Below are 14862 nucleotides of genomic sequence, written 5' to 3' on the forward strand. Positions count from 1 at the left end.
TGGGGCTAAATATATAATATCAAGAGACGAAAAATGCTGACTACAAAAAGCTAACGGGAAAAAATACTGTGAAAAGGTGAAGCAACTAAAAACAAGCTGTTTTAATGGCACAGCATCGCTTTTTCACAAGACCCTGCGAGACAATCAGAAATGATACAAAGGCAAGCTACGAGGACGCACCGCTGATTTCTAAGCACTGTATACCTTTCACAGAGGGTGAAAGTTTGGACACCCATGGTCTAGTGGTTAGAATTTGGCGCTTTTGCCACTGTGACACGGGTTCAGTTCCTGTTGTATCTAATGTGTTGCGTGTCATAAATGAATAAATACGGTATGTCCAGGTTCCAACCCTTTCTTCACAAGTCAACTCCATCTAAGTTGCACTGATGTTTATAAAGGTAGAAGTTCAACTCCAAACAATGTAGGCCTGCAACTAACAATTGATTTCATAATCGATGAACTGGTCAATTGTTTTTTCGATTAACGGATCGATCGGATTGCTAATTTCCCTCCTATTCATTCAAATATTGAAGTTTTGTACAAATAAACAATCATATAAAATATTCTATAAGATAAAACAATAAAAACATTAATGTATCAATTAACTTAATAATAAAAAAATGCATAAAAATGTATGCTAAACAACTGCAAATATGTAAGATACTCTTTTCCGACCACCTTATCCACAGATCTGTCGTGTCCAGCATGGTCGCCGTGGCAACCGGCTGGCCCCGCCCCCTGGGCAACAGCTGAAGCAGATCGCCTAATTTGCGTGTTTGCTTCTTAAGGGGGGTTTGGGGTTTTGCGGGTGCTGGCTCATTGCATTTTCTGTCTGCAATTCCCGGTCTGTTTTGCTCTGTCCTGTTTTGTTTGAGTCGGAAGAAACCCGTGTTTGCACGTTTTTTGTTAAAGCCTGTTCTATCTTGTCCCTGAGTTTTGGACGACTTTTATTTTGGTAAATAAAAGTTTTGATCGTCAAAGCAATTGAGTTCTCCCTTCCTGCCACCGTTTCGGTCTGGTCCCCCTCGTGACAAGATCATATTAAATGTGGACTTATCATACAAAAGAAAAAGCAGTACATTTCAATTTGGAGTTTTTTTTCATCCACAAAAAATAAAAGAAATAATCAAAATTGTAAACAAACCCATTTTTCAAAATGTTGTCAACAAATTTGTTTTGGGGGATTAAATCTTGGAATATGATTAACATTGTCAATACAAAATTGATATATGCTCAAGAACTTTCCTCCTTTGGGTCGAGTTAAACATGTCATTATTATTATAATTGTTTTTTATTTATTTTTATATTTATTTTCTGATTGTTTTTCTCTTCATTGAAAATTGTTAACTTTGTTTCATGGTAAAACAGTCAAACTCTACAAAGTTGAAACTTTCATGTCAATTTTGTCTGTAAATGATGCAATGTTCAAAATGTAGTGCAGTATATAAAAAAAAAACAACATGGCTTTTTTACAAAAACTGTCTTGACGCGCTCTGTCAGACCAAAGTGGTACAACAATTCCCAGCGTCACCAGGAAATGGTGTGCAATCTAATTTGCATTGATTTCACATTCTTGATGGCTCATAAATCACGTGATACAACTAAACGATGATCTAATTAGTTGCCAACCATTTTAATCGTCAATTTTAATCAATTTTGTCGATTCATTGTTGCAGCACTAAAACCATGCTTCATGCGAAAAGCATTGACACAAGAACAGTGCAGTCAAAACCCACGGAGAAGACATTTATTTAAAACAACGCAATCCATGTAAAACTTGAAAAATGCCTATTCAAAAAAGGGCCGTAAGGAAAACCACATGGTAATGGCAAAGCTAGCCCTTCAATTAGCCGGATAAAATGAAATAATGATTGTCATCATGTTAGGGTTTCACAAGCATAACCGTAACATCAAATTAGCGACACAACGCAAAAGTTTACCATGCGTTTACAAATAGTGCATATAGCTCATTTATGCCCTCGGTGATATGCTAGATACAGAATATCAAGGAGGACTAGGAGTGCGGCGTATGACATGTGCAATATGCTGTAGGTAGATTCAATTTTTATGCATTATCGAGGAACCATAAAGCCCGTAATCAATAGTCGAGCTCTTGTCAGTCTTGTTTCATTTCCCTTGGAAGGAGTCCATTCGTGGAACAGGGCAACCGAGAGCCCTTACGTTGGTGGTGATTTAACAAGTGTAATCGAATGGGTACATCTGTTAAAGACATCCAGCATCCTGAGAATTCCACTCCGATCTGTTTTTCGCACTCTATCGGGGTGCACGTCGCAGAGGCGAGGGCAGGGCAAGCTGGAGGGAACAGACAGGATGATTTGGAGTTGCAGACAGGCACTGTGCTCAGCTTCACCACGGACACCGCTCAGATTCGTATGTGGAAAGTACTGTACGGAGCACAACATAGGAAATTGTCACTGAATAGGTCTGGACCTGTTGAAAAACAGTAAAACGGTACATACTTAAAGGGACACTGTGTAATATTTGACCACTAGGTGTCGCAGTAATGTTTAGTGCAGGGGTGGCAAACTGGCTTGGTGCTTGAAAAAACATTCTAATGAGGGCAGGACTAGTAAATTAATGGCTTGAAAGCACGCTGTAGCTGGAAGGCTGGGGGTCTTTTCGGAGATTCACAATTAAGTAATGATTCGGGGATGTAAAATTTGCAATATTTCAATGTTTTTTTTCCTTAACTAAGATTTAATCTCCTTATGTGTGTATTGATTGTGCATTTTTTTTTAAAAAGAAAGAAAAAAAAAGAAAAGCCAAACAACAATTAAATTTATTTACACAACATCTGTGACTCTTATTTTAGGTAAAATACCATCAGAATAGGTTTCCACAATGTTCTCTGCTTGATCAATGGTAGTCAGCAAATACAGCCATAGTGGGTGCCTTGCAAATTGCGCCGGGGTTTGGCAACATCAGTGGCCATATCTAAAACTGCAAGTCATTGTTTGACGGGATTCAGCTCATTTTTCTCTTTTGCTTCCCTAAGCATTGTCTCGCAGGCCATATAAAATGATGCGGCGGGCCACATTTAGCTCACGGGCCATGAGTTTGACACATGTGTTTGAGGTGATCCTATGTAAAATAAAAACACATTTCTCAACCTAGGAGTATTTAAAAACATGCATGTTTGTATACTTCATGTATTTTTGTTCATAAAGGAAATCAATTTTGTTTGTGTGTGTGTGTGTCTTTTTTTTTAAACAAATTATGGTTTTTTTTCATCGTAGGAAGAACTAAATCAGTAAATAATCCACAATGTCCTTTTGACATTTGTGGGAGTGCTGATATTGTTAGTGCTTCATAAATTAGCAAAAGTACGTCTAGGATTAACAGGGAGGAACAGTTGCTTCCTTTATACCCTGTATAATAACTTGATTAAAATTAATCTGTGTTGGGTCATTTCCTGTCATTGCAAATAAAAAGAAACATGATTGCAAATTAAACTAACATTCTTGAGAATCTGGAATTCTTGATATCTGAAGCTGGCAGTGGCAGAGCAAGGGTAAGAATTTTGAATGAAAGGGTATTGTCAGTTGACTATTAATAAAGATAAAAAGGAAACTATCCAAACGAAATGGATAATGTAAAATAGTAGTACACATTTTTATTTAGCTTTATTTTTATTACAGTGTATCTTTTGGAACATTATTTAAATGATTGTTATTCTACATGTTAAATTGGGTATTTTTGTACTCTATATATGTTATTTTATTTTTTAACATGGGGATACTGCTGGAAATGTGTATTTCTCAACAGGGATGAATAATCTATCTATCTATCTATCTATCTATCTATCTATCTACAAGGGCTGGCCATTTTTTCTGGACTTGGTCAACTTGGATGTCATTGTCAGTTTACCGCCATTCAGAACAAAAAGTTGCCTCCAAGATAGACATTTTTGCAAAAATAATATTATTCACAAGAGGATAATTGAGTTAAGACTTGTTTCGTAGTATAAAAACCTGACGTGGCCTTAAAAAATGCAAACAAGAGCCCACACAAACTATTCCTTGTGCAATCGGCACATTGGTAGGGGTCCAACTCTACATGTCAGTTATTATGTGCAAAGTAGTTAACTACAGCAACCTTTCTTTTAGTTATGTTCAACTTGTGAAGTACCTTTTCATCCAAGTATTCCAGACCAGCTCAAAGAATTTGCACTTAAAGTAATTTAAGAATATTAATAAAGTTTTTTAATTTTAAATAAATTACTAAATATGCATGAGAAAATTGAAAAATGTACCTTTGACTGGATCAATTGTATCGAACTTTCTGATGAAGACCCATTTTTGGGAATAGTTCATATAACTATTTTAACCCTGTAAGACCCAGATTAAGAAAAGAAGCATGATGTTTGTTGAAAATATTAATAGATGTAATAAAAAAATCATTTTCAGCCCCAGTTTTTTAAAAATCAAATTATCATGATGCCTAAATTGACCATATAAAGTTTTTGTGGTCACCAAGCTCGAGAAGTAGTACAGGTTATTCTATTTGGTTAACAATTTTTACTATAATTTGGTATTTAACTACATTTTAAGCAGTTCTTCAGGTTTTTCCTGTATGTTCGTTTTTTTTTTTTTTTAGAAAAATATCAAAAGAATACTTGATATGAGCAAAATATATCTGCCAGTGGAACTAACAATTTTTACTTTTTTTACTTTTTATATTTAATTGTTAAGTAAAATAAAAAATATATTAAAATCAGTAAAATTGTGTGCAATATTTTTACTTTATTTGATTTGTTTTATTATTTTTGCGGTGCAATCTTAAACAGCTTCATTAAACAAAATGTGTAATTTAATGTATTTCCCTGCACTGGTTCATAAGCAAATAATTAGTATATGCATATAAAAAAGTAATCTGCCACCTACTGACATGGATGTATATTACAGTTACCTGACTGATGAATGTAAGAAAGCAGATACTGATGAAATTGGGTAATTTCCTGTGGCACATGGGATAAGGCACACAGGATGAAAAACACTTCACTAAGGTTTGACGTCACAAATAATTTCATTTCAAGAACTGACAATGTTCTCTCTCCATAGACCCAACTGTTTGTAAGGGTTAAAGTTGAGTTGTTTTCAATGTTTATTATTAGTTTTTAGTCAAAATGCAAGCATTTTACATATGCTTTTGGTAATTTTGCACTGCTTAATATTTGTCATGGTTAAAGCTGAATTACCTTAAGAAATCTGGAGCCCTTGATATCATATTTTCAAAATCAGCAAAGGAGAGCTTATTGTCTCCATCCAAATCAGCCTCCTCAATGGCCTTCTCGCATACAAGCTGCACTTCTTCGGGAGTCAGCTCCTCCTTTGTCAGCTTGTTCAGAGTTTTTTCCAGGTCCTCTTTACAAATGTAATTATCCACATTGAAATCTACAACAACACATAAGGCGGAATTTTCACGGATGTCGTCAGTCTGATTAAGGAAACATTGACCAGATAGTCTTTACCGTATATTTTGAAGGCGTATATAGCCTTCAGTTCCCGGGGAGCCATTTCACTGAGGACTGAGAACATATCCACAAATTCATTGAAGCTGAGATTCCCCATGCCATCCTCTGAGAAAGACTCAACAATCCTGTTACGGAATGGATTTTCCTTCAGAGGAAGGTAATAACAACATGTATTGGAGTTAATGCAATGACAAGCAAATACATGCCTGCAGTTCAGCCCATTTTGCGGAATCGTAGGCAGAGGAACAACACATCAGTGTACTACTCCCTGCGGAGACTATATTTTACTTTTTGGGTCTCAGGTCTTGGCAGTGATGTTATGTAACAAGAGCATTAGTGTTCTTTCCAAATGGCTGGCAAGTTGAAAAATGGAAGCGTTGATGCTGCGATGGAATGTTTCATGGCACATTAGCTTCCATGAGCTCACACAATGTGGTTAGTCTTACACTCAGATGTGTGTGAACCTGGATTAAAAATCAATTTTGTTTTCTAAAAAGCATTAGGATCGATCAGTTACCGGTGTATATGACACATTTGGCTCAGATTAGAGTAATGACGTGAAAGAATACTTTCAAAAGGAGATTCTTCGACACAACACTGAGACAGATGCATTAGCATTTTTAAAGAGTGTTTTTACCTTTAACTCTGGCATGTTGACTATCAAGGCTAAAGGCAATTTACAATCAGGATCTTTTGTATAGTCCATCGGTACAAGATGTGGGGCCAGTTCATGGTATCGGCCATGCAACCTAAGAGGACAAACAACAGGTTTAAAAAGTCTTCCGATTGGGCTAAAATGTAAAGATTGACAAATGAAGCTTCATGAAGCACTTGTGATATTCTTTTGACTCCTCTAGATAGCAGAATTGCTTTGAAAAGGCAGTTTGAGAGCTGTTTATACAAGTCAAGTCATGTTTATTCGTGACACAATTAATCACAAGGAGTCTCAAAGGGCTGCAGAGACCACAGATGATTGCCTACAGACTATTATTAGACCATCCCCTGATCTAAAACCTACATGACGGCAAGGAAAAACTCAAAACCTCATCATGAGGAAAATAAAGAAACTTTGAGATGGGCCACACATGAGGTAATCCTCCTTCCAGGATGACCAGGCTGCAATGAATGTTGTAATGACAAATAATACACAGATATTATAACCAGGAAATATAGGTCATTCATAATAATACACAGATATTGTCAACATAAAATGTAGGTTAGATAGATAGATAGATAGATAGATAGATAGATAGATAGATAGATAGATAGATAGATAGATAGATAGATAGATAGATAGATAGATAGATAGATAGATAGATAGATAGATACTTTATTCATCCCCGAAGGGAAATTCACTTTTCCAGCAGCATCCCTTATTCATATGCTATAGAATAGAAGTGTGTTTTAAGCCTAGATTTAAACAGTTACACTGAGGTTGCAGATCGAATCTCACGGGGCAAAGCATTAAAGGATGGACATTTGTTGTAAATCACTGCCAGTCCCCTTAAATGTTGACAAACATAAACTAGACACTTGAATGAAGGAATGATTGAAACGTTATTTCGAACATGACAAAAACTAAACAACAAGTCAAAAAACAAAACAATGTCAACTTATATGTCCGAAAAGGAATAGGAAGAGGCATATGCTTATTTAATGCTACATCCAGACTTCCTTAAAAGTTGTCTTACGGCTAAATCTCTTGTAAACACCTCATGAATGTACTTATTTACATTGGTTTTGTGTATGCAGTCACTTTATTATCATCATCATTATCATCACCATCACTATTTTCACCGTCATCATTGCTGTTTCCATACATTTTCAGCATAATATGTATAAAGCATATCTATTATAACAGGGGTGGCGAACAAGTTTGACACAAAGAGCCGAGATTTTTAACTGTGCGAGTCAAAGAGCCACACCAATCACTGACCGGCATTAGACGCAACCTGCGCAGATGATTGGCAGTCAGTTATGTGTCCGGAGCTGCATAAAAACAACGAAACTGCCAAATTAATTTCAAAATATTATTCATTATTTGTTATTAACTCTGATGGATGCAATTGTGTTTTAAGAGGGGAGCAAAAACTAAACATGAAATGAGGCAAAGAGCCACATTACAGGACTGTCTCAGAAAATTAGAATATTGTGATAAAGTTCTTTATTTTCTGTAATGCAATTAAAAAAACAAAAACGTCATACATTCTGGATTCATTACACATCAACTGAACTATTTCTAGCCTTTTATTATTTTAATATTGCTGAATTTGGCTTACAGCTTAAGAAAACTCAAAAATCCTATCTCAAAATATTAGAATATCATGAAAAAGTATACAAGTAGGCTATTCAACTAATCACCTGAATCATCTAATTAACTCGAAACACCTCGTGAGGTTTTCCTGAGCCTTAAAAACACTCAGCTTGGTTCAGTAAACTAAATCACAAGTATGGGGAAGACTGCTGATCTGACTGCTGTCCAGAGGACCATAATTGATACCCTCCATCAAGAGGGTAAGACACAAGAATAAATTTCTCAAAGAGCAGGCTGTTCACAGAGTGCAGTTTCAAAGCATATCCACAAAAAGTCTGTTGGAAGGGAAAAATGTTTCCGGAAACGCTGCACAACCAAGAGAGATGACCGCAGCCTTAACAAAATTGTGAAGAAGAGCCGCTTCCAGAATTTGGGGGAGCTTCAAAGACAGTGGGCTGAAGCTGGAGTCCAGGTATCAAAAGCCACAGTTCACAGACGTGTCCGGGAAATGGGCTACAATAGCCGTATTCCCATGGTCAAGCCACTTCTGAACTCAAGACAACGGAAGAAGCGTCTGACTTGGGCTATGGAGAAGAAGCACTGGAATGTTGCAGAGTGGTCCAAAGTCCTCTTTTCAGACGAAAGCAAGTTTTGCATTTCATTTGGAAGTCAAGGCGCCAGAGTCTGGAGAAAGGCTGGAGAGGAGCAAAATCTAAGTTGCTTGAAATCCAGTGTGAAGTTCCCACAGTCAGCAATGGTTTGGGGAGCCATGTCAGCTGCTGGTGTTGGTCCACTGTGTTTCATCAAGTCCAGAGTAAATGCAACTGTGTACCAAGAGATTTTAGAGCACTACATGCTTCCATCTGCTGAAAAGCTATATGGAGATGAGGATTTCATTTTCCAGCATGATCTGGCACCTGCCCACAGTGCCAAAAGCACCAGTGACTGGTGCACTGACCATGGCATCACTGTCCTTGATTGGCCTGCTAATTCCCCTGACCTGAACCCCATCGAGAATTTGTGGGGTATAGTTAAGAAGAAGATGAAAGACACCAGACCTACAAATGCAAATGAGCTGAAGGCCGCTATCGAAGCATCCTGGGCATCAATAACACCTCAGCAATGCCACAGGCTGATTGCCTCCATGCCACGCCGGATTGATGCAGTAATGCGTGCAAAAGGATTCCCAACCAAGTACTGAGTGCATCAATGGACATTTTCAAATGTTTGATTTAGTTTTGCTGTTATAAAATTATTTTTTTACTTGGTCTGAGGAAGTATTCTAATATTTTGAGATAGGATTTTTGAGTTTTTTTAAGCTGTAAGCCAAAATCAGCAATATTCAAATAATAAAAGGCTTGAAATAGTTCAGTTGATGTGTAATAAATCCAGAATGTATGACATTTTTGTTTTTTTAATTGCATTACAGAAAATAAAGAACTTTATCACAATATTCTAATTTTCTGAGACAGTCCTGTATATAGAAAATATGATGAGGCAAAGAGCTGCATTCTTATTGGCCAAGAGCCACATGCGGCTCTACAGCCGCGTGTTCGCCACCCCTGTATTATAATAACAATAATTCTCATGGGTGCTCATGGTGAAAACTGACTGTTTTGCAGTGTGTGTTGTCCATCATACAAGTTTGGACCTGCTGCTATGAGGGGTCCTCCCCCAGACAACATAACCACTCATTGCTAAGTGTCCTGATCCGTGCATTAAAAAGACAAGGCCTTCAGCATCAAGCTTCCGCTTGTCTGCTCTAACTATGAGATGTGCAGAACATGCTTTTTCTGTGTTCTTATTAAGATGTATATCTATGTGATTGTATCCGCAGCAGAGGTGGGTAGAGTAGCCCAAAAACAATCTTCAAGTTAAAGTACTGTTACTTCAGAATAATATTACTCTATTATATGTAAAAGTAGTCATCCAAAAACTTACTTGAATAAAAGTAAAAAAGTACTTGGTGAAAGAAAATACTCAAGTACTGAGTAACAGTAGCAGCGTCGTATGTATTGATTTTTTTAAAACAACCAATCAGCTCATCCAATCAACAAAAAAATAAATCTAATTTAAAAGTAGATTAAAAAAATCATAGTAAATTCAAGTGCTTTTATAAAAAATAAAATATAAATAGTGTAAATCAAATATATACATTAAGCACATGTAGCACCAAGTAGCACATTTGAAGCCCCAATACTTTTCAGGCTCTGCGAGCAGAACAACAAGCTAGCTCATGAACTCAAACAAAGACATTGCATATTGTAGCTGGCGTTTTGCACCCTTTTTAAGGGGAAAAAGGTGTGGTTGTGAGGCCAGGGGTGCTCCTCCTCTTCTGTGTTTTCATAGTCAATATTGCTAAGCGACATTTTCCATCTGTTTAATCCGTAAACAACCCCCCCCCACTGAAATTGAATATGGGCACGTGACGAGGGTGCTACGTTTGATTGGTTAAACATGGTAGAGCCTGGCGGATTTCTGCATCAAAATAGATAGATAGATAGATAGATAGATACTTTATTCATCCCCGTAGGAAAAATTCACACTTCCAGCAGTCTACCGTTGTTTATTAACAGATGAACATGATGCCCTAGGGGTGCTTGTAGCGAAGTGGATGACGTCACGCCAGTCCAAAAATTTGACATCCCTGCGGCAGATGGAAAACTTTTCTTTGTGAAAATCCAGGGATACACCACCTCGTGTTAGCAAGTCCGCCTCCTCTCCGATTCCCCCCGGTTTTCGTGTCTCTGTTTAGCGGCGTTGAAGCCGGATTGCTCCGGGTAGCTCCGGGTGGCTACACGTTAGCGTCCGGAATGCTAAACGTGAGCCACGTTTCCGCAAAACACAGCAACTGCGCTCCCTGTGCGCTTCGATGTTTTCCACCAGCACTCGATGATCTTATTTGGTCGTGAGTTCGCATTTACCATGATTACGGATGGTACCGAAGACTTATAACGCCGCTAGCCGCTTCGCTAGCTCCGGCTTTTCTTCCATGATAGGCCCCTTCATCACGCCGGCACGAGAATTTTTCAGGGCAAGGAGTTGAAATTCCTTGAATACACGCATTTCTTGTGCGTTAAAACCCATGTCCATAGGATAGAAGTAATCCATAGTGTAGTTGTCAAAACGGGAAGAAAAAAACACCGAAGATAGGAGCAGACAATAAAACAATAGGGCAGCTGCTGGAAAAGGCAGCCGCTCGTGGCAGCGCCGCTTTGATGTGATTTTGATTATAAAATGAATGCGCCTTAGCGGAGAAAGACGCATACTTACGTGGAGGGGATTTATTAAGTAACGTAGTAACGACTTCAATGTTGCCTAATGTAGCGGAGAAAAAGTTTTTTTCCTCACAAATTTACACAAGTAAAAGTAAAAGTATAGGGATTTAAAAACACTTCTAGAAGTAAAAAAAATCCCAAAACTCACTTAAGTAAATTTTACGTAGTAAATGTACTCCATTACTATCCTCCTCTGATCCCGTTATTTAGTTTTTGTTTGGATTTCACCATCATCACCTACATATGTATTCACCTCATGGCTTATTTATTAATATAGATCCAGATTGTGATGAATTTGCATTATATGATGGTGACAGCAGTATAATAACAACTTTCAACAATAACAATAATAGACATATAAATGATCATGTTAATAATAATGACAACAACAACAAAAATAATAGTCAGAATAATCCATATAATAATAAAAAAACAAACTTAACTATTAGCTTTACCCATCTATTGACTATATATGGCTTCTGCTCACTTACATTATTGGAAACCAAAAATACCACTTATAATAATAACAATAATAGTCACATTAAAGTTGTAACAATAATCATAGTAATAATAGTTATAATAATACCAGATAAATTTAGTTTCCCCCATCCAGTAACTCTATAATGCTACTAATCACTAAATATATCCAACACAAATAATGACAGTAATTACAAAAATAATGATAACAGTTAAGATAACAATAATTATAATATTATTAATAATAATAACAATGTTGATTAAATATTAACCATTCATTTGCTTTATCATTCAGACCCTATTTTCTCCCTCTCTGTACTTTGACAATATTGTTTTTTTATGGGATATTGATTTGAACAGGTGACTATTTGAACATCTGTTCCAGACTTTTACTCCACGTACAGACACACACATACTTTTCTTGGTGGTTCTCACTAGATGGATCTTACAGTTATTACATCCCCTCAAGTTATAGATTTCTTCTTTACGTGAGAATAGTTTTTGTATGTTCTTTGCAAGTACATCTTTCTTCACTTTGAATAGTAGTTGTGACACTTAATGTTTTTATTTACTAACACGCAAAATTAAATCAAGTAAGCACTTATGTTCTATTTATATTCACCATTTAACTTACTTTACTGTTACATAACAGTTCTAAAGTAATAAGACAAAGGTTTAAGATGTTTAAAGAATTTAGGGTGGATTATTGCCCAAAATACACTAGATTAGTTTCACTCCATTGTCTCAGCTTTGTAGTAAGCTGAACATTTTTAACCCCTATGCTGTGTTGGGGTCTCCAGTGACCCGTTTCAAGATTATAAAACGTGAAAACAGATGTATCTCAGGGGCCATGAAATCAAATTATAATGGAAATATATGCTTATGGATATACATAATGTTTTTTAGGATGTAGTATAAACTTTTTGAATAATATTCTTTTCTTTTTGGTAATCAGGACTGAGTAAGACGCAGGGTCAAAATTGGCCCACTAACAACAGTCAGTGGTGCAATTTCCTAATACAGTATGAGGGTTAAAATATGTCATAACTTCATGAATTGGCCATTGACACATAGCAGAAAGTAGAAAAACTATTCCTGTTTCTAAAATTGATCAATTTACCACAGTGTTTTGAAGAGCAATTTATATTTTAGTACAAAATAGTATAAAAATAGCATCTTTGCATCACAAAGTTGTACACTAATAGACAAATGTATCAGTAGTTGTGGCTCCTATTTTTCGGCATCCTTATTTCAATGCGCAAAGACACATTAATTTTTCACAATCCTTGTGGGCATTGCCAAACGTTATTTTTCATAACATGGAATAGGCCACTAAAAATGGATAATAGACTACAAACGGCCTCCTGGCTATAGTTTGGTCACCTTTTCAACAGTTTTTAAAATGATGCCATGGGTTTCTTTTAGATGAGTAAATTAATACAGGTAAAGCTTGATGGAATTTCATTTTGGTATCACTAACAAATCCTGCGATGAGTTTTACTAGATTTTTATTTCATTGCTTCACACTCAACTTAATATGAACAAATAAAATGTTGCCCATCGACCCGAAATTGAACAGTCAACCTTTGCTTGGCCCTGTACCACCAGCAGCGGATTGACTGTAACTTCATTCCTTCACTTTAACCAGCGTTTGATGAGAATGAAACACTGGCATATGAGCTATACCTTGCAGAGGTTACAGCATACGGTCAAAGGGCTAAACAGGCGACCTTGTAACAATCAGTGATATCCCGTTTTTGCTGTCTAACATGGCCGTGCTGTAACGTAGCAACACTGGGCTGGGACGAGGGATGTTTTAGGAAGGTCATAAAGTGCGGGACCCCGTTACGCCCTTGGCTGATTGTCCTGGGCCCGGTACTAGCCTTGGAATGAAAGTCAATTCGGTATCAGTGAGGGAGATTATGTCATTCTAACAATTGGAGTCGTTTTTATTCATCGATGCAATTCGGCTAGCATGGAGCAAGACTGTCTTACAGTCTGTGGGATAAGCGAGATGTCTGGGTTCAAATCAGTTTGCATGTTCACCCTGAGTCTTTCAATTGGCTGGTTTTAGTTCAGATTGCAACCATTGCGCAGAGTCAGCTGGGTGGAGGTGCAAGCCATCCAGATGTTTAGATTACACATGACCACCCAAACATCCAGACTGGGTCACCAGTCAATATCAGGCTCAGAGAGTTTCTTCCCCAGAGCCATCACCCCCCTAAACTAGTGCACAAGACTGAGAAAAAAAATATCTATTTTCTTCTCTGTAAAGAAAAATGGGTAATTATATCTTGTTTCTTTTATGGCTTTGTATTTAGGCACAGCAAAAAAACAACAACGTCAACGTTTAACTAATAATCAGAAACAATAAACTAGTTGCACACACAAAAAACAGCTGTAGAATACGATTATGTTGTACATAGACATGTGCCCAAAGGAGCAAGTGAGTTGTCCGTCTCTGTGCCCTGCAACTGGCTGGCAACCAGTTCGAGGTGTTCCCTACCCAATGCCTGAAGATAGCTTGGAGCCCACCCAGCACCCCTGCGACCCTACTGAGGACAGGCGGTGCAGAAAATGGAACTGATGATTCAGTGCAAGGGTTGGGAACCTATGGCTCGCAAGCCATATATGGCTCTCTTGATGGCTCTCAAAGACAAAATAGAACCTGCGCAAACATTTCTTCTTATTTTAAAAACAATTGTCCCACCTGCAGAGTGGAGGTAAATTTGAATGCCATAAAGGTTCAGTTTATTATGTATAAAACACAATTTCAACTCAACCTGTCACACCATCAGACCCCGTTGTTGCGATAAATCACGAAACAGTCCTTTTTATGGAAACTCATTAAACCATGTTCATTTTTGAGCCATTTTGAAATATAAAGGTCGGTATTTGGTCTGTATTTATATAGTGCTTTTCAAGTCAATGAAGACCTCCACTTTACAATGTGCTTCACACTTATCCATTCACACACACATACCAATAGCAGCGTCAGCCATGCAAGGCAACTACCTGCTTATCGAGGGCATTAGCGATTCAGTATCTTGCCCAGGGACACGTCGACATACAACACGGACATATAACCTGCGACTTCTTGATCCCAAGACGAGCGCTTTACCCCCTGAGCTACTGACGCCCCAGCAACATAATATTATTTAAACAACTAGAAGCTCTTGCAAAAGCACCAACAGTAATTTTATTGAGTGAGCGGTAGAAATGGGCGGTGCTATACACATGACAGGACGTAAACACTCCTTCTCGACTAGTACCATCTGCACTACGGTTAAATACATTGGTATCACCGTTTGCAGTATTTTGTGACATTTTTACATAAGAAGCTTGAACGCACCTTGTTT

At 37.4% G+C, this 14862-nt stretch overlaps 1 protein-coding gene across 2 annotated transcripts in view; it reads right to left on the minus strand.

Annotated features, from left to right (window-relative positions):
- Positions 1 to 1606: 1606 nt before the first annotated feature.
- cib2 (calcium and integrin binding family member 2) overlaps positions 1607 to 14862 on the minus strand; it is a 38189-nt gene continuing 24933 nt past the window's right edge. For both annotated transcript variants that reach the window (XM_088340191.1, XM_088340192.1), the window contains exons 4-7: positions 6132 to 6243; positions 5492 to 5639; positions 5219 to 5414; positions 1607 to 2405 (exon numbers count right to left, since the gene is read on the minus strand). In XM_088340191.1, the coding sequence (XP_088196317.1) occupies positions 2384 to 2405; positions 5219 to 5414; positions 5492 to 5639; positions 6132 to 6243 (478 nt within the window). In that variant the 3' untranslated portion in view covers positions 1607 to 2383. The remainder of the gene's footprint in view (positions 2406 to 5218; positions 5415 to 5491; positions 5640 to 6131; positions 6244 to 14862) is intronic.

This window comes from Urocampus carinirostris, chromosome 7 (genome assembly GCF_059441175.1).
Source record: "Urocampus carinirostris isolate Australia breed hairy pipefish chromosome 7, RoL_Ucar_1.0, whole genome shotgun sequence".
Lineage (NCBI taxonomy): Eukaryota > Metazoa > Chordata > Actinopteri > Syngnathiformes > Syngnathidae > Urocampus > Urocampus carinirostris.